The 19,259-nt window shown below is 33.3% G+C and overlaps 2 protein-coding genes and 1 pseudogene across 4 annotated transcripts; 2 read left to right on the top strand and 1 right to left on the bottom strand.

Moving 5' to 3' along the window:
• The first annotated feature begins 977 nt into the window (after positions 1–977).
• LOC114745173 (uncharacterized) lies at positions 978–3,073 on the top strand. The gene is made up of 7 exons (XM_028933330.1): positions 978–1,105; positions 1,197–1,253; positions 1,411–1,536; positions 2,281–2,350; positions 2,462–2,554; positions 2,652–2,765; positions 2,863–3,073. Exons 1-7 carry the CDS (start codon positions 978–980, stop codon positions 2,914–2,916), a joined length of 642 nt encoding a protein of 213 aa, XP_028789163.1. The 3' UTR covers positions 2,917–3,073.
• Positions 3,074–3,760: 687 nt separating this feature from the next.
• Positions 3,761–10,789, bottom strand: LOC114745364 (uncharacterized). 3 transcript variants are annotated; one of them, XM_028933519.1, is made up of 6 exons: positions 10,608–10,789; positions 7,667–7,965; positions 6,919–7,570; positions 6,608–6,807; positions 5,751–5,995; positions 3,761–4,995 (listed from the first exon to the last, which is right to left on the bottom strand). In XM_028933519.1, exons 2-6 carry the CDS (start codon positions 7,936–7,938, stop codon positions 3,797–3,799), a joined length of 2,568 nt encoding a protein of 855 aa, XP_028789352.1. In that variant the 5' UTR covers positions 7,939–7,965; positions 10,608–10,789; the 3' UTR covers positions 3,761–3,796. The 3 variants fall into 3 exon arrangements, with proteins under 3 accessions (XP_028789352.1, XP_028789357.1, XP_028789363.1); XM_028933524.1 differs by having other exon boundaries at positions 10,620–10,789; XM_028933530.1 differs by lacking the exon at positions 10,608–10,789 and having other exon boundaries at positions 7,693–7,928.
• A 2,882-nt stretch (positions 10,790–13,671) lies between these two features.
• LOC114745164 (protein NRT1/ PTR FAMILY 1.2-like) lies at positions 13,672–16,528 on the top strand (annotated as a pseudogene).
• The last annotated feature ends 2,731 nt before the right edge of the window (positions 16,529–19,259 follow it).

Genomic DNA, 19,259 nt, shown 5'->3' with positions numbered 1-19,259 from the left:
AATAGGATACGATCGTCAAGTCGCCCGGCCAAAAAAAAAAATTTCTAGTAGCTTTCTTTTCAAGTTTTACTTGCCAATGCCCAATTCCACCGTACCAAACGTGATGTTATAGGCTATGTTTGGATTTCCGTTTGAGAGGGTAAAAGCACACGGGAAAGCGTGAAACTGTGGTTTGTGGCTTATTGCAACTCAGAAGATTGTTTGGATTGAGCTTTGTTTATAACTGACTTATGAAAAAAAGTAACTTTTCTAACTGACTTATCCAACGCAATCTGGATCAACTTTTCTAACTGACTTATGGAAAAATTGTGCAAAACTTATAATCTAATTAGTTATGTGATTCTATTTACTTTAATTAGAGACCAAATAAATTTTAATTTATATTCATGTTTGTTCATCATGTATATTTAATTAATTATCTATAATATATTTTTAAATTTTTCTCTGTAACAAATATTTTTATTTTATAATTTTACAAATAAACTATTTATATTTTATCATAATAATTTTACGTGTTTCTTTAAATTATTATCATATTAACAATATAAAATTTTAAAGACTACTCCATATCCTTTTCAGTCATTTTACAAGTAAACTAACTTTTCTATTAATCATTCAAACAACTTTTAACTTTTTCAACTGACTTTTTAAAAGCATCTATCCAAACATAAATTGCATTACACTAACTGACTTTTACTCTAACTTCAGTTACAAAAGTCAGTTAAGTTAAAAATCAGTTTTGCCCAACGCCAATCCAAACATACCCATAATCCTGCCATCCACAAATAAAAAATGTATTAGTGGAATATGGTCACATGTTTATCAGCCGCAAATTCGGAAACGACAGCGTTTCGGAAGCCGCCGGCTGGCCTCCTCGTGGACGGTGATAAGATGAGTGCCACCGGCCATCGCACGCTTCAAAAGCCTCGTAGCTCTCCTCTCCTAACGCCTTGCTCTCAGCTTCTCCTCATACAACAATGGCTTCAATGGCGTTTTCCAGAACCTTCTGTGCCCTTAAGATTTTCAGCAAAACCAATAGCATTCCCCGTATCCAACTCTGCAATAAAAAACCCCACGACAAGCCTCCAGAGCAAATCAAACGCAGGTCAGACTTCTTCTTCTTCTTCAGAAACTATTCCGTTCATCTTTTATGCTCGTAGGTTGAAATTTGTTATGCTTCTCACATTTTTACACAGGGAGCTAATTCTCAAGAGTAGCGAGATAGCCACCATTGGTGCCATTTTCAATTTCAGGTCCACAGCTGTTTTTCATTTCCTCCTAATTTTTTTTTTCTTGTTTTAATCTATGGGTTTGGACTTGGTGATTGAAGCGCATGTTAGGAACATTTGGATTATTCTTTTTTTTATTGAAAATGAGGTAATTTTGGCTTGGATTTGTCCTGCATTTCAGTGGGAAAAAACCTGATTACCTTGGAGTTCAGAAAAATCCACCGGCACTGGCTCTGTGTCCGGCAACTAAGAACTGCGTGTCGACATCGGAGAATGTCAGTGATCTTGCGCATTATGCCCCGCCTTGGTAAAGCTTCCTTTCTTCTTCTTCTTCTTCTTCTTATTTGAACTCTGGTTTCTGAGATTGAGTGAATTAGTTTAATTTATTTATCACTGAAGGCCCGAAATGAACTCTGCAATCTGATAAACCTCTGAATGAAACAAACCAGAAAAGATGAACCGTACGGGGTTTGGTGTACAAGGGGCGGCTGGAAGAATAGAGAGCGTGCCCATGTGAATCATGTTGGAATAATTTAACACATTTGGAATTGGAAACGTGAAATTAGTGCGGTGCTATAGTTGGGCTGTGGGGCATTGACTTTGCGAGAGATTCTTTGACTTTGTCATTCATGAATAAACGTGTTCGTTTTCTTATTTTTAGGCCAAATAAACACCATATAAAATATAAAATCTATGTGGAACATGCTATTGATAAATTGTAATTGATTTGTTTTTTTTTTCTCGGTTTTTGTATTTACTTAAAAAATTTTCTTCACCCATGTTATTCAACCTTGTATAATTCTTTTTACCTTTTCAATCTTTTTGACCCCTTTGAACAAGGTTTAAGTACTCGAAAAACAAGTATAACATAAAAATTTGTAAATTGTTATCCTTCCGCTCCATCAACTTACTGGTCATTCCATTGGGCGTTATAGATTGTACCAACTAATCCAAACCATTGGACAATAGTAGATATACATAGTATATTCAAAGATGTAATGAAGACAAAATTTGGGTCTTACATGTAATTGTATATTCCTGACTCTTACAGGAACTATAACGGTGAAGGTAGGAAAAAGCCTGTGAGCAGAGAAGAAGCAATGGAGGAACTGATAGACGTGGTAAGTCTAAATTAAAATTATGACCCCGAATCTTTTGAATAATCAAATTTGTACTGTCTCATTCCTCTCTGAAGTAAAGCTTGGTGGCCTCATTTCTGGCTAATTTTGCAGATAGAAACAACTCAACCTGACAGATTTACACCACGAATAGCAGAAAGAAGAGAAGACTATATTCGCGTGGAGTACCAATGCCCAATCTTTGGGGTATGTTAAGAGATTTTTCATAAGATTGTTCAGAGATGTTAGTAACACCATGGCAAAAACCAGACAATCTGATGCATTTATCATTATGTTCTATCAGTTTGTGGATGATGTTGAGTTCTGGTTCCGACCTGGGAAGAACTCAATTGTGGAGTATCGATCTGCATCAAGACTGGGAAACTTTGATTTTGATGCAAACAGAAAGAGAATCAAGGTAATATAAGCAAAGCATAAATCTTTTTTGTGTTATTGCTCTGTTTGCATGCATATTTGGTATGATTGATGAAAGAATCTTGCTGGGTTAATAACAGGCATTGCGACTAGAGTTGGAGAAGAAAGGATGGGCATCTCAAGACACATTATGAGAAAAATCTTGTGCAGAAAATTTAAGCAATCATAGCTGCCATCAAATTTAATTTAGAATTTCGGTTGTTTCTTTTTTCAAAAAAAAATTCATGGCCTTGAATAGTATCTCTTATGCTGGACTGCAAAAGATTAAACAAATCTTTGACAGTGAAAAAATTGTGGTGTGATTCTTTGTCTCTCCTTCCCCCTTACATATGAATTTCTCCCTATTCGGGTATAGTCTGTACAATATGTGGATATTTCAACTCCTGAAGGCTGTACCGTTGGAGAGTCTATATGTTTAATTGACAATATTTAATCAAGTAAACTTTCTAAAATGTTTATTATGAAGTGGTCTGTCAATGATTTTCTGTTTATTATTAAAAAAATCATTAAATGGATAAAAATACTAGTTTAAAATTTACTTCGGAGGGAGAAAAACTTAAGGACTTCAGTTAGTCTTTTTTTCTTGCTCCAGTTAGAACATTTATATTTTTCTTTTCTCGGTGCATGTTTTATCTTTTAGCTAACTCTAAAATTAACGTTTTGAAAAAAATACAGCAAGTACCTAAAGCTTCTCCTTGATAAATATTTTACCGAAATTTTCTCCTTAATAACTATTTAGGAAAGACCCAGTTGTGATTAAATTAATTCTAATTAAACTATTATACTCTAATTTTAACTTATTATTTTTATCAGTTTTCAATCAAATTTTACCGGCTCTATTTTTTACGGGCTCTGCTACGTAGCAGAACTCAATTCACACATCAATCTAGTTGACACAATTTCTTCCGAAAAATCCAACCATGCAATGCTGTAAGAAAATTGATAAAAAAAAAAAAACATCATTTAGTTATGTTTTGATTTAAGAAATTGATAATAGCTCCTCATGCCAAATGGTCATGTATTATTTGGTCTCATATCAACATCCATGTTCTCTGGGTTTTCATTTTCAACTACATTAACCACTGGTGGTTCAGTATCCACCGATATCAAGTGGGATCTCTTGTTCAAGTGAATATCAGAATCTACAGCATGAGACATAACTGTGGACGTACCATTGGCAGTGTTCTGCTGGCTACAATGCTTTATAGTCTCCGTTGGTGATCCACAAGAAGCACCATTTCTGGAAGAAGACATCTCACTCCCTGTAGGAGTCAGAGCCCCCTCTCTGTCCAGTGGCAACATGTTACTCACGACAGCCTCATCAACAGAGTACAAACCTGGTGGGATTGGCGAAACACAAATCCTCGATGGGTCGACATCCATATCAGCCGGTAACGTGCCTTGTCCATCACCAATAACCTGATCTCCCGAACCAACATTTAGTAATCCAGGAGCTTCACTTCCTTCTGCAGAACCGTCACCTTCACGAGATGAAGCATCATTTCTTTGTCTCATCCGGCCCAACAATGTTTCTAAACTGGATGTTAGTTGATTGGTGTGATGAATGGTGTGTTTCTCACCAGGAGGATCCATAACATTCTGGCGGCTTTCTGAATCAAGCAGCATATTTAATTGCTTCTGAACAGAAACTGCCAATGACACAGCATGATCACGAATCAAAGAATCATAGGGTGGACAGTGCAGCATGTCTATTAACGCCTGGTGGTACTGAAATAAGCTGATAGATGGAAGAATAGACCTTTTCTTCTGACAAAAACTAATAACTTTTAAGATGTGCTCACAAAGGTTGCCTTCTTGTGCCCAATCACAATTACAAATTCCAAACATAGAACCAGGATTCCAGACAACATGAACTTTATCTTGATCGAGTTGATCAATAACCTTAGCACATCCATCATCCATGACAACATCAGAATCTTGTATCTTCAGTGTTTTGCGCCATGATGTTAAACCGCTTGCCCATTCATTTTTCCAATATCGTGCAAAATCATCTTTTCCCGTATATTCATCAAGCCAAAAATAAGAATGAACTTTGGTACCCAACTTGTCAACTAACCAATCAGCACGCTGATAAACACTGATGTTTTTCTCATTCAACAGTCTAATCTTCAGTTGGTTGTGGTAAAATTCTATCGCTGCACAAGTCTCATGGCTGGCAAGAGGAAGAGTTTTTAGTGCACTGGTCCACCTCCCTGGGTCAGACATACCAAAAACGTCATAATACAATTTAAAATAATATCAAAGTCACATTGTTTTTCTCCTAAAACAAAAATGATTTTATTCATCATTTGACAGCCACTAAATTGGCAGACCAATTATCCCTAACTACCATGTCTGAAAGCACAAAGTAACAGCAAGAGCCACATGAAAGTTTTTTTTCCCGCTTTTTTCAGCCAGAACTGAAAGAGATAATTTAAATTCCAGAATAAAGTTTATGGATTTAATCCACACTAACACCAGGTAAAGAATTATTATAGTGGAATCACAATTTCAAACTCCAGGTACACAATATTCCAAGGTTATATAGTCAATTTGGAAAACTAATTTTGGGCACTAGCTATCATTATCAGTTATAAAGATTACTCAACAATATTATGGCTACATCTCTGATTATTAGTACAACTTTCTTACTGTCACAAGTTCAAAATCATGGTTGAACAGTAGATATCACATACCAATATTATTAGGATAAACAACATTAGTTCTTCAAGTTTGTTACCATAATAACTTGAAAGTCCTTAGTTTCTATATCTAGTTTTAGAACTTCATGAACAGCCCTTTATAAGTGCAGAGTTTCAAAACAAAAATTCCCATAATTTTGACTGAGGCAAAACTATTCCAAAGTAGGCGAAGACTGTTTTTCCCCTTTCAAAACAAAAGAACATTGGTAAACAAGAAGAACTGTTCAAAGGGAATGATATTCTGTTAGCCAGATAAAATCATCAACCTATTCTGGGATACCAAGTAGCCTTAAAATAATCCATAAAATCTGATTCATCAACAAAATCTTCAATAAAATCTTCAAAGAGGACCACTGTTCCCTGGCCCCGGCATATTTTGTCCACTATTTGTCCAAGGCGTCTTGACATTTCAGCTTGCATCCCAGTATCCAAACACTTCTTCATAATGTTTTTATGCAATGCATGACGAATCCTCCAGAAGCTTACCAATACTGAACACTGAAAAACATCCCTGAGAAACATATAGGAAAGGTTGATACTCAAAACTCGGATTTTGATCAGGAGGGGGGAAAAAAACACCTTTTAATGAAAAGTATTCAAATCCACACAGCTTCATGTTTGAATTAATCATCAGCAGTCAGCACTAACATACACACAAATCTATATCACCTGGAACACGTCTCATGACTAGGACCAGAGGACTCAGTCATAGTTACAGTTCATTTCACCCATTTTCTAGTCCTAGTAACCTATACATATAAGTTTAATTCTTATTCTTGGAACTTAAAAAATGAAAATGAAAAGGATCAATTTTTGATTCAAAGAGAAAAAAGAACACATAAAGCACTGATCCCATGATTGGCAACAGTGAAAACAGATGCATCTACACCTGTTACCCGATGATAAAAGTCAAATATAGCTGCAGAGTCACCAGCTTTTGCAGTGCATTCCAAAGCACCCAAAATTTATAAGCAGGTATCAATCATCAATAAATGTCTTCTCTCCTTTGCAAAATGTCAAACAGAAACTAGAATTTATTATTCTACTATTTGGAAGTTTTAATCTGCATATTAGAAGAAAATTTTGAAAAAAAAAAAAAAAAACATATATAAGCACAGCCAACCTGATCGCAAGGATATCACATAGAGGATCATCTACTATAAAGCCAGCCAACCTCCACGTAGGATCTTTAGTATGGACCCTATTATAAAGGGCTCTCATCCATCTATGTGAATCCAAACTTGAAAATCTTGGCATTATTATCCAAGCCACTGGTATGGCCTTCTTGTCAGAGTTGAATACTAGAAGACTGTGAATGGGGTACTGGATGCATTTGTAAATGCGCTTCCAGTTAGTTTCAGTAAGACTAATAATCTATGATAAAATGTTTTAAGATTTTCATTACTTCAAATCAAGGAACAGAAGTCAACAAACCTTCAATTTGTTGGTACCAAATTTTGAATCTGAGACAAGGAGACTACGGTTTCCAAATCTAATCATTTGTTGCAACTGCCACTCAGTTTGAATGCCTAAAGTGAAAGGGTCTGAATCAGAGAAATCTTCATAAAAGAATACATGACTCTGGTGGCTTTCAACCCACATGCTGATACTGACAGCATCATCAGGATCAAGTTCATATGTAGACCGACGTATTGCCCGCTCTTGCCGTCGAACATAACGATGGGTTAAAAGGTCATCACGGTTAGATGGACCGCCTTGTCTCTCCACTGTTTCATTATGCCTCTGCATAATGGTCTCCACAGAGACACCAACATATAGAAGAGATAACACACGAAGTCTAAGATCTTCTGAGATGTACGGAGCAAACATAGCACGTGTTCCAGCAGCCATCTTGTCCTGAGGACCATGGCATGGCAACCCCTTTTTATCCACATGCTTATCATCATTAAAAATGATAAGGGCAACTGATGGTTCAGCTATCAGGCGTTTCACAATAAAGTGACATGTGCATCCCCTTTTGGTATTTGGTCGACCAGCATTTTTTTTCTTTGGAACATAAGTACTCCGACTGGGCCGTACAATGCCACCCTTCCTGTGGTCATCGGGACCAAAGGAACACCAATACCTACACACCAATAATAAGATCAATTTCTAAACATTTAGGATAGTAGAAGTTGGAGTATCGACTAAGAGTTGTTTAACAAATAATTTTGCAACGTACAGAATATATTCTAGTATGCCGTCAACCTTTGGCTTGTAAGACATTGATGCAGGCCTCCTACGTCTGGCTTCAACATGAAATCGTGTGGGACAATCTTTGTTGGAGGATTCACCCCGAACAAAATCATCAACTCTAGCAAATGGGATTAAAGCTACTCTGTCTAATTTGTCATGCCAACCTTCAACTTTTGACCATACTAGATCAACAGAAGAAAACTCCAGTGTAGGAGGATTTTGTACAGGAAGAGAAAGAATTGCATCCCATCTAGCCATCTTTTATTGAAGCTAAAGAAAATTCACCTGCATAGGGATAATTAAAATAAAAGGTATTACTAAATCGACTTACATGGTCCAATAGCCAAAAGAATCATAATCAGCATAAATGAAATGTTCCTAACATCTCCCAACATGCATGGCGCCAAAATCAAAATTTAAAAAGTATCAATGAAAGAACGATGGCCAAGATTCTTTTAATATCAATGAAAGAACGATAGCCAAGATTCTTTTAATGATTAACTAGCATGTGCTTCCTGCACAATGCAGGGGAAGTTCGTGAATTTGAAGTAGTTTCATCTTAAACTTAATTAATAAAACAAATTCATAGCTTTCACAACAAACAAATATTTTAAAAACAAAAACATTTCGTGAATTCATGATAGCATGTCAATAATATCTCATTATATGTTTTTTATGTGATATGTTAAAAGTTCATGACACGCGTAAATCCTAAATACCTTCATAAAATATTTGTTCTCTATGCACACACAGAGAGATTAATTTTTCACTCAAGATCAATTGAAATCACCTAAACTTACCCTTCATTGTATCTAGACATGATTTGATCCTTAAAACAATAAGTATTATTGTCAAATTTATGAAATGAATATCATCAACCGAATCAACATCCTATCATTTTGTTACTGTGATGTCAGAATTTCAATATATTACTTCTTCGTAAAAGCATGACATGCCCTCATTTTTCGACCAAATATATGTCCTCAATAGGACAAAATTTGCCGATCAAATTAAGTTAAAATATAGAACTAAGATGATTCAACATTTCATTTAAGCCTTGTGATCAAAATGAACCAAAAGACAGGCAGAAAAATCATCTAAAAATCTCGTTAAATATAAACTTCAATTGACCACGGAACAAAATGCAACTTTAATTACCACAAAACAAAGTTGGCATTTCTCGACCAATCACTTCCAAATAATGAGCAAAATCCATCTCTAGGATAACTGTCCAAGTGCAGGCAAAAACGAAAGGAAATAAACATTTCAGAGGGGAAAACGAAATTGGCTCCTTGAGCTGAACCCTATTACTCTTCCAGTTCCTTAAAAATGACCATGTAATTGTTCTCTGGGCTTTATGCCGAGCCTTCGCCATTGTCAATACTCTTTTTGTCCAGAAAAATACCTAATGATCAAACTTGTCATACCCTTTTCATCTCGACTTCTCAAAGATAAGAGCTGAGCCTACTACGAATTTATGAGAAGAGGAGATTCTGACTATGAGAGCATGATTTGTTAAGTTGAAGCTTTACATCAACCCACAATTGCAGGAATTCGCCAATAATGAAGGTAACATTGTTATTGTTTATGTAGTTTCTTCTATGCTTAAAGGGATAATGCAAAATTATGAGTCATAGCATTGATATGATTTTTTTTTTTTTCAGTGACAGTATTCTATTAAATTAAATACATAGTTTTTAACTTCAAGCATTCATATGGATTAAATATACACATTCTTTGATTCATAATATGGCACAACAACACGCTCTTAGTTTCCATGGTTTCAATGGCATATACTCCTGTACAATCATGCCAGCTAGCAAGCACACCTAAAGCATGCTTATAATTAGAGTACCCAATACCCTCCCTTTATTTGCGTGTGTTTTTCAGAAATTGCTGCCTCCACCTTCACATAAGCCATAAATTAAAGATAAAGTTTACTAATGAACCACATCAAAAAACACCAAAACAGCAATATACAACACTTAACCCAGACATCCCAAAACTTTTTAAAGATACATAACATTATTGAGCTTCAATCAATAAAACTAAAATATGGTTTTTATATATCAGCAAATTTGAGATTTCCTATTGAAAGGCAGGAGAGATTATGAAACCTACCCGCGACCTTCAATTCTACAAATTATTCTCATGAATTATGAAGTTTACATTGAATTGGATGTTGCTTGTTTTAAAGTTATGTTCAGGTTTTCATCTTCAGATACCTATCTGTTTTGTGCAACTCCAATAGTGACAAGTCATACTAAGCTTTTCATTTCGAATTATTAGCATTTTCAGGGAAATCGTATACTAATGGATACAGTAAATTATAATTAACCTGCCTGCCATTACACCAAATTTTTAAGATGCTAGTTTTATTTTCTTCCTCAGTATCATCACCATATTTTTCTTGATTTTCTTGACACGGCATCCTTTCAACCAGATCCAATCTCCCTAAATACTTATGACGAGCCACAATGAATCATTGGGTTGTTTCAAAGGGTATATTCTCTTGCTCTCTTCATCTACATTGCCCCAGACAATCTTTTGAGCTTAGCTTTAACTCCAATTTGGTTCAGATATTTAATATATAGTGTCTGACAAGTCCCATTCTATGATAGCATACTTTCTGCTAGCTTTTTAAATCTGAAAAGTAAACCAATGCATGAGAAGCCAACTTAACTAAGCTTTACACTACAAACTCATTAAATGAAGCACTGCTAAAAGAAAAAAAGAAAAAAGAATTGGTAGGTGAAAACAATATACACACACAACATTCAAATTCCAAATGCACAGCACGGAAACACTAAAGAAAGAAGAATTCCGCGTTACTCCCAACATCACAACAAATCAATAAGAAAGAAGAATCAAAGCTCCTTAACCCAGCCAAGCACATGGATGTAGCATAAAGGGAGAAAAATCTTGACCTTATCACACACCTGAGGAGAAGGAAAAGCGGCGACGGAGAAGAGGGGAAGGAAGAAGACACTGAACCAAAGAAAGGACCGAATCACACAAAAGATCGCCTAAGCTTCTTCAACAGGCACTGGCGACGCCGACGATGAACAAAAGAAGAGGAAGAAGACTGTGGCTTCAACAGGTCAGGAGAGAAGGTGGCTGACGAAAGTGTGAGAGATTTTAGGGAGAGTGAAAAAGATTTTTAAAAAAAACGGAAGAATTAACCCAAAAGACCTATAGAGAAAAATATTTAGTAAGAAGGGCTATAAAAATTAGAATTATTTAAAAGAACTAAGTGTTTAAGTACAGATTTTAAGGTGCCAAATTACCCTTATCACTTTATTCGTTGGATTCTTCTAATTTTGTTTACATTGAAGGACTTAAAAAAACGAGTAAAATACATCAACATTCTTTCTAATTAAATTACAAATATCTCTTTTTTATTTTGAAAATCTACATAAATATTCTTAAAATCAAAATATATATTGTACAAGCCTTTCTTCTAGTTCTAAGATTTATCTTTTATCTATAACCATTAAATCATAGTGTTAACTTATTATTTGGACCAAAATAGCCTTCCTTAACACAAATACTATTTAATAATTACTACCTCCGGCCCTAATTATAAGAGCCAGTTGACTAATTTGAAGAGATTAAGGAAGTAAGTTGAGTTAGTTATTTGTTTTAAATAGGTGTTTTCTTTCTTAAAATATCCTTACTAATCAAGTGTATTAATTAGAACTATCATTATTAGAAGGGTTACTTTGAAAAAAAAAAGTATAAATATGAGAGACAAAGTGGATTGGGGTCTTATATTTAGGACCAAAATAAAAATCAAACAGGTCTTATATTAAGGACCAAAGGTAGTACATTTAATCACATATAACATATCTTTATTCAAAATTAAAAATACATATTCTAATATTTTTGTTATGCAATTAAATCAGTTACCATATTATAAGTTTAATTAATTTTATAAAAATAAAATTTTATTTTGTAGTAATTTAAATGTTTAATTTCATTTATTTATTAAAATTTTTTGTGAAATATTTTAAATATATGTGTTCGCTGAAAATATTTTCAATTGTGTGTGTATATATATATGTGTGTATTTTTAATTAAATTATAAAGGGTTAATTAATCCACAAGTCTTTATAGTTTCAACGAATTTTGAATCAGATCTCTATAGTTTTTTTTTCTTTTTATCAGGTCCTTATACTTTTATCTTTTTTTAATTAGGTTCTTATATTTATTTTTCTTTTAATTAAGTCCTTATAATTTCACTAAATTTTTAATCAGGTCCATGTAGTTTTAATTTTTATTTATTAATTAAATATAAGCTTAATTAAATAGATTAATACTAAAATATAAAATATTAATAATTAAATTAAATTAATAATTATGTAATAAAAAAGTAATAGAATTAATTAATTCAGGAAAATTTTTTAGAACAATTAATTTTTTTGCTGAAAAAATTAAAATCATTATAATAATTCAATATCTTTAGAATATTATTGTTTATAAACTAATATTAAATAATATATACTATTTTATGTTTATATAATAGTACTATTAGAATTTATAAAATAAAGAATAAAAAATTCAGGGACTTAATTAAAAATAAGGTGAACTTATAAGAACTTGATAAAAAGAAAAATAAATACAATGACCTAATTAAAAATAGGTGAAAGTATAAGGACCTGATAAAAAGAAAAAAAAACTATAAGGACCTGATTCAAAATTAGTTGAAACTATAAGGAGCTGCGGATTAATTATCCCAATTATAAATTTACATATATTTTTAATTAAATTAAATCAATTGCTAATGGAAAACAGAAAAACTCACTAACTGTCAATTTTTGAAATATCTTATGAGATAATATAGGAGGATTCGTTGTGGGCAATTTTGTGTTTCTAAAATTATATTTTAATATATGGTCTTTTAAAATAATTCTAATTTTTATGATCCTCTGCACTAAATATTTTCCTCTACAAGTCCTTTGTTCTAATTTTCCCAAAAAAAAATTATATCTTGCTGGTCTGTGCAGGACTAATTATTCCTAATAGCCTCTGATCTGATCCGATGACTTAGGAGGTGCTTGGATGGAATGAAAATCATGATTTTTTTTTGTTGGAATGAAAATCATAGTTTTAAAAGTATTTTTACAGTGTACGAAGTAAATATGTGGAGGAATTTACTTTATTTTATGAAAAAACACTTTTTGGGTGCTTCCAAACACTCCCTTAGTCGGGTTCGGTGAGTCTAATTGCCTCATCTGGTTGTTTTAGACTTGATCGGACTGGGTCAAACCGGGTCTATTTACACAACTGCCAGTATATTCTAAGTAGGCACCAAGTAACTTGTGAACCTTTTTTTTTTTGGGGCCAGAAGTAACTTGTGAACTTTATTTTACATTATTCTTATCCAAAAGAATGGTCAGCTTTTGAAGAAAGTCAACCTGGTTCTTTTTAAGGAGAATTACAATCAAGTTTCACAGAAAAAAAATAATTACCAAAAAGTCTTAATAACAACGTCAACAGCTTATTATGACAAGTCTTATAGTGAGAATAACAACCTCTAGGACTTGTTTTTAATTATTTTTCTTACTTGGGATCTAATTATAATTCTCTCTCTCTCTGTTTTTTTTTTTTTTAACGTGAATGCAGCCTAAAAGTGACAAAGTGATTAGCTGCTGGCAGAAATTAAAGTTTGGTCTGACGCATGCTGCAAATTTTTGGGCAAAGCATCTCTCCATAGATCAGAAGGGAGAAGCAAAAGTTTGGACATAGCAGGAACAAAAAGAAGAATGGAGCAAGATTGAGAACCATTTCAAGAATCTAAATCTAAAATGAAATGAAGAATGGAGTAAATGGAAGATCTTTATGTATGTGTACGTCACACAGTAGAGAGATTTGATAAACAGAAGAACAGCATATGCATCTAGAAACAAACACAACGGAATTTGTGAAACCTTTGGGTGCTTATAAGATTCAAAAAAAATGTCACAGTCTTCTCTATCAACATTTGTATGCATGGATTATCCTCTGCTGTTGGAAATTTACACTCCTTTGGTCGGTGGTTTTCTCGGTGATTCTTATCTGGGTCGGTTCCTCGCTGTTGGCTTAGGTTCTGTCTTCACTTTCCTGGCATTATTCCCTTTTACCTTCTTTTTCACTTTAAGGAAAAAGCAAACTTCCAGTTTACAAGGGTATCTTGCTCTTTCGCTTTCTAATTATTGCAATGCATAGTAAGGAAGTGATGAATCTTGCTAAATATATAGCAGATTAGCAGATTGATTTGACTACTGCAAAATGAATATCGATTAATTATCACAATACACTATTAATACTTTATTAATTTGTTGACCGTAGAGATATTTTGACCGAGTCTATCATATTTGAAGGATCTCAGTTTGTACTAGTAACTTCAACGAGTCAATTTTCTAACGATAAACAATCTGTGAAACTCCACTCTAAGGTCCTGTTTGTCAGTTGGAAAGATTAGGAATGAAATGAGCTGGGATGATAGAGAATAAAATAGACTAAAATGATACTACCTCTGGTCCTAAATATAAGAGCTAGTTGACTAATTTGAGCAGATTAAGGAAATAAGTTAAGTTAGTTGTCTATAATAAATAGGTGTTATTTTTCTTAAAATATCCTTGTTAATCAAGTTTATTGGTGAGAACTACCATTATTTGAAGGATTATCTTGAAAAAAAAATAAATATGAGAGACAAAGTAGATTAGGGCCCTATATTTAGAACCAAAATAAAAGTCAAATGACATCTTTTATTTTGGACCAAAATAAAGATCAAACAAAGTCTTATATTAAAAACCAGAAGCAGTAATAACCATACATAACTTTTCATGGGAGAAGGACAATGAAGTGATGGAGAAGTGGGAATGATGATTCACTGATTACTACAGGAAAGACCCAAGCTTATGGTTCACCAAGTGTTACATTAGAATGAAATCTTAAAAAGTATGCTTATATTGGGATACATGATGATTATTATGGGACAGATTGTTCCCAGAATCCTAAAGAGTTGAAGCAAATGCGACCCAACTTTATATCGTCCAAAATGTTAACTTCCTAAATAACATATAGATAAAGTTTGAGATTTTACATGTGGTTTAATAGAGAATAAGGCCTACAAGAACAAAGTTTTGGGCTTGATGCACTAATATAGCCTCATTTAAGTTGAATATTTCATCTAACTGCAGATTAATTTTAAACTACCCATTGGGTGAATTGACATTCAAAATCTGCTGAAAGTAATGTTGTTTTCTTTAATGTCAGGGGATAACACTATTATGGCTCACAGCCATGACACCACAGGCAAGGCCTCTACCTTGCAACCAAGCAACAGAAATCTGTGGCTCAGCAACATTAGGGCAATTAATTCTCTTACTCTCTTGCTTTGCTCTCATGAACATTGGAATCGGTGGGCTCGGTTCTCGTTGGCATTTGGTGCAGATCAAGTGAACAAAAAAGTCTTAGAAATATTCTTCAGCTGGTACTATGCTTCAACAACTGCTGCTGTCATAACTGCCTTCACTGCAATAGTTTATGTCCAAGACCATTTTTGCTGGAAACTGGGTTTTGGAGTTCCTGCTGCACTGATGTTCTTATCAACCTTCTTGTTCTTCCTTGCTTCTTCACTTTACATAAAGCGGAAACCAACGGCTACCTTGATCACTAGCTTCTCACGTGTCGTTGTCGCGTGGTATAAGAACAGAAAAATTACAGCTTCCACCCGTGAACTCACCTGGAAGATATCATCATAAGGAAGGCTCAGATGATAAACTCAGGTCATGTCAAAACTCCTATTTATTAGACTTTAGAGAATTAAGTAGATATTAGGCTTGTCTTTCTATCAAAATAGCTTTGGCCATTTCAATAGGACTTACCTTCAGATTATATATCTTTAATTCATTCTTCAACTAGTCAACATGGGAATCTATGTATTTTAATACCATTCTTCATGAATCAATGTGCAACATTAGGTGACACCTTTATTTGTACAGGTTTCTGAATAAGGCTTGCTTGATTAAAGATCCAGAAAAAGATATAGCCCCAGATGGTTCAGCCATAAATCCATGGAGTCTCTGTACTGCACGGGAAGTGGAAGAACTAAAAGCTATCATGAAAGTGATTCCACTGTGGTCTACTGGGATACTGATGCCGGTTAATGCTAGCCAAGGCTCATTTCCGTTGCTCCAAGCCAAATCCTTGAACAGACATATCACATCAAGCTTTGAAATTCGAGCAGGCTCATTAACTGTAATCATGATATTTACAATATTTTTGTGGGTGGGTATCTACCTCCTTCCTCTAGCATCAAAGATCAGAGGCAAACCAGTTAGGATTGGTGCAAAAAAGAATTGCAGCATTTGTGGAAACTATAAGGCGAAGAAAAGCTATTGAGGAGGGACATATTAATGATGTTCATGCAGTTCTTGACATGCCCATTGTGTGGCTTTTCCCTCAACTTTGCCTTGCAGGCATAGCAGAAGCATTTAATGCAATAGGCCAGCAAGAGTTCTATTACTTGGAGTTTCCCAAAAGCATTGCCTCATCGCTGTTCGGGCTGGGAAGGGTAGGTGGGAACTTGCTGGCCACCATGGTGTTCAGCACTCTGGATGACATAACATCAAGAGGGGGAAAACAAAGCTGGGTCTCAAATAATATAAATAGGGGTCGTTATGACAGGTATTATTGGATTCTTGTCACAATGGGTGGTGTTAATATGCTGTATTACCTGTTTTGTAGTTGGGTTTATGGACCAACTTCTGATGAATTACCCACAGAACATGAAGAAATTGCTTCAATGGAGGAAGAGTTTACTGAATCAAAAAAGGGGGATAACGATGAAAAGGACAAATAGGAGAGGATTGATGGACATGTTGAGAAGTTCCAAAAGTTTCTTGTTTAATGAACCAGAGATTAAATAATAGCCATGATTGTTTCCTTTCCCTTGGAAATCTACATGCCGTTCGGTACGAAACACTGAAAATGAAATGCAAAGATAGGGATTGTGATTAAAAAAATATATTAAAAGAGTGTTTAGCATGAATAACTACTTGTTATTTGAGATTAAGCAAATCTATATATGTGAGATTGGACAATACCATAGAGAGAGGTAATATTCTCCCATCCCACCTACATAAAATTACTAATTCCATATAACAAAAAATTACTCATACAAAACACTTTTCAAGGTTTCTTAATCTCAATATCAATCCTTATCTCTTATTTTCAATACTTTGTACTAAACCAGACCTTATAGTTAGAGATGTGAATAGGCTTCATCTATATATATATATATATATATATTGCACTGCTAATGACTTATTAATAGTTTCACTTACATGTCAATAATCTTGATTGTGGCATGTAATGAAATTTCAGTGCTGGAGATGAACACATTTTTTACGGTTAAAAAAGCCTATTTATGAAAGATATAATGATAGAAGGAGAGGACTTAATTTACCTGTCATCTAAATTAATTATAGCTATAAACTTTCACCAAATAAACAAAATTTAATTATATCAACAGCATCTCAAATTTAGACAACACAAACCCTTTAATCCTATTTTTATAGTGTTAATTTTCAATGATAAAGGATCTGGGCTGTGTTTATTTTTTTCATTCATGGGCTCTCAAAGACAAGTTCATCAGAAAGTAGTAATTGTTTGCTTCGCATAAATAAAACTTCATAATAAATTATGTCAACGTGCATCTAAATAAGAATAATTTTATTTTCACTAATTTTGCTCAAAAATATTATTTTCTCTAATTTCTTATTAGTAACACCTCCAAACATTATGGCAACATCGGAAACCTGAGTTGTCCTTGTCCATGGATCTGGCTAATAAAACGGGATGATGCATAGGGTGGGAATGTGCAGTATAATCCGAGAAAAAGGAAATTCAATTATTTAATACTCCCTCTGCTCATTGAATAAAAGCTGCTTAATTAATTTGAATGTATTAAAAAAAGTTACATAAATTAATTAGTTATACTACCTCCAGTCCTAATTATAAGACCTCGTTCATAAACTATAAACAAAATCTTATAATTAGTAATAGTAATAAATATAAAATATGATCTCTTTAAAATACATATTTCTGAGTGGACTAAGGTCTTATGTTTAGAACGAATTCAATTCTCAACCAGCTTTGATATTAGAGACCGAAAGAAAACCAAATTAATTAATTAATTATAATAAATGTAACATAGACACCTTAAAATATCCTTGCATAACATTATGTGTGTGTGTGTGTTTTTTTTACATTAGATAAATTGGTTTAAAAAGTGATAATCATAATAGATAAGATATATTGAGATTTTATATTTAAGATCAAACTTAGTCCTTAACTAGTTCTTATATTAGATATGAAAGTGAGCATTATAGTAGGAATCAAAATTATGAACAGATAGCTTTAATAAGGGGTGAGCGGGTGTGGTGGGGACGGGTCATATGCTAACAAAAATTAACAAATTAACAATGTTATTTGAACGTTGACGTGTGAATAATAAGGAACAAAAAAGCACATGATCCCAACTCTTTCCTCGTACGGTCTTCAATATATTACTTTCCCCCTCTCAATAATTGATTTAGAAATCTTAGACCAAACCATATTTTTATCAAACCATTGGCTGTTCCTCCTTATTTGGCACTCCCACATTAAAAGCTTCTGTCCAAAATAATCTCCTTTAATTTGTGTATCCACAGAGCAAAGCCTTTTCTTTTGTGCAAGCCATGAAACAAAGCACTTGCTCACATAATATAATGCCATTTTTCTGGGAGGCGAGCACCATCTCGAGCTATTATTGCATGATCTTAGATAGCATGATACTTTCTTCAATTTTAAATGTAAAAATTAAATAATTAATTTATAAAAATAAAAAAATATTTGAATTTGTTATTTATAAAAATTATTTATACACCTTTTGATGATTTATATTAAAACTATTCTTTTAATAGAACACCTCTTAATATTTGTAATTAATTGAGTTTATAAAGAAAATTATAAATTCAAAAAAAATTAAGATTTTATATCTAGAATTAAAATAAATCATTTTATTTAGTTTTACATTTAAAATAGGAGGGAGTATTAGTTTTTCTCATATAGAGTATTATAAAAAATATTAATTTTTTTTGTTTAATATTGTATAGTACTAAGATTTGTATTAATGGATGAGAGGTGCTCCACGTCTCTAGTGCATGACTTTTCTTTTCTTTTCTTATTTTAAAGATAAATCATTACTCCATTTTCATCTCGATTTTAAAAATGTCAACTTGATTCCATGATCTATTAATTATCGACAAATAGTACATACAGCCCTCAATATATTATTTGGTAAATTTGCTTGATGAAGGATATAGCCAAATCAAGTTAATTACATTGTGAAAAGCATACAGTATATTTAGACTTTAGAGAAAATTTTGTCATGAAATAGCATCCAATATCATAGTGCTATTTTCAAATTGGATCCAACAGTCTAATTTTATTTATAGTATAATGCATTCAATACCCTTATTTTATTTTTTTAAAAGTATTTATAGCATCCTAAACTTATTTATAGTGCATCCATAAATGAGACAATGATA

Source organism: Neltuma alba, unplaced genomic scaffold (genome assembly GCF_004799145.2).
Source record: "Neltuma alba isolate B1F8T4 unplaced genomic scaffold, ASM479914v2 tig00000769_pilon, whole genome shotgun sequence".
In the NCBI taxonomy this organism is placed as follows: domain Eukaryota; kingdom Viridiplantae; phylum Streptophyta; class Magnoliopsida; order Fabales; family Fabaceae; genus Neltuma; species Neltuma alba.
The sequence above is the reverse complement of the archived record's forward strand: the minus strand, read 5'-3'. Positions and strand labels throughout refer to the sequence as shown.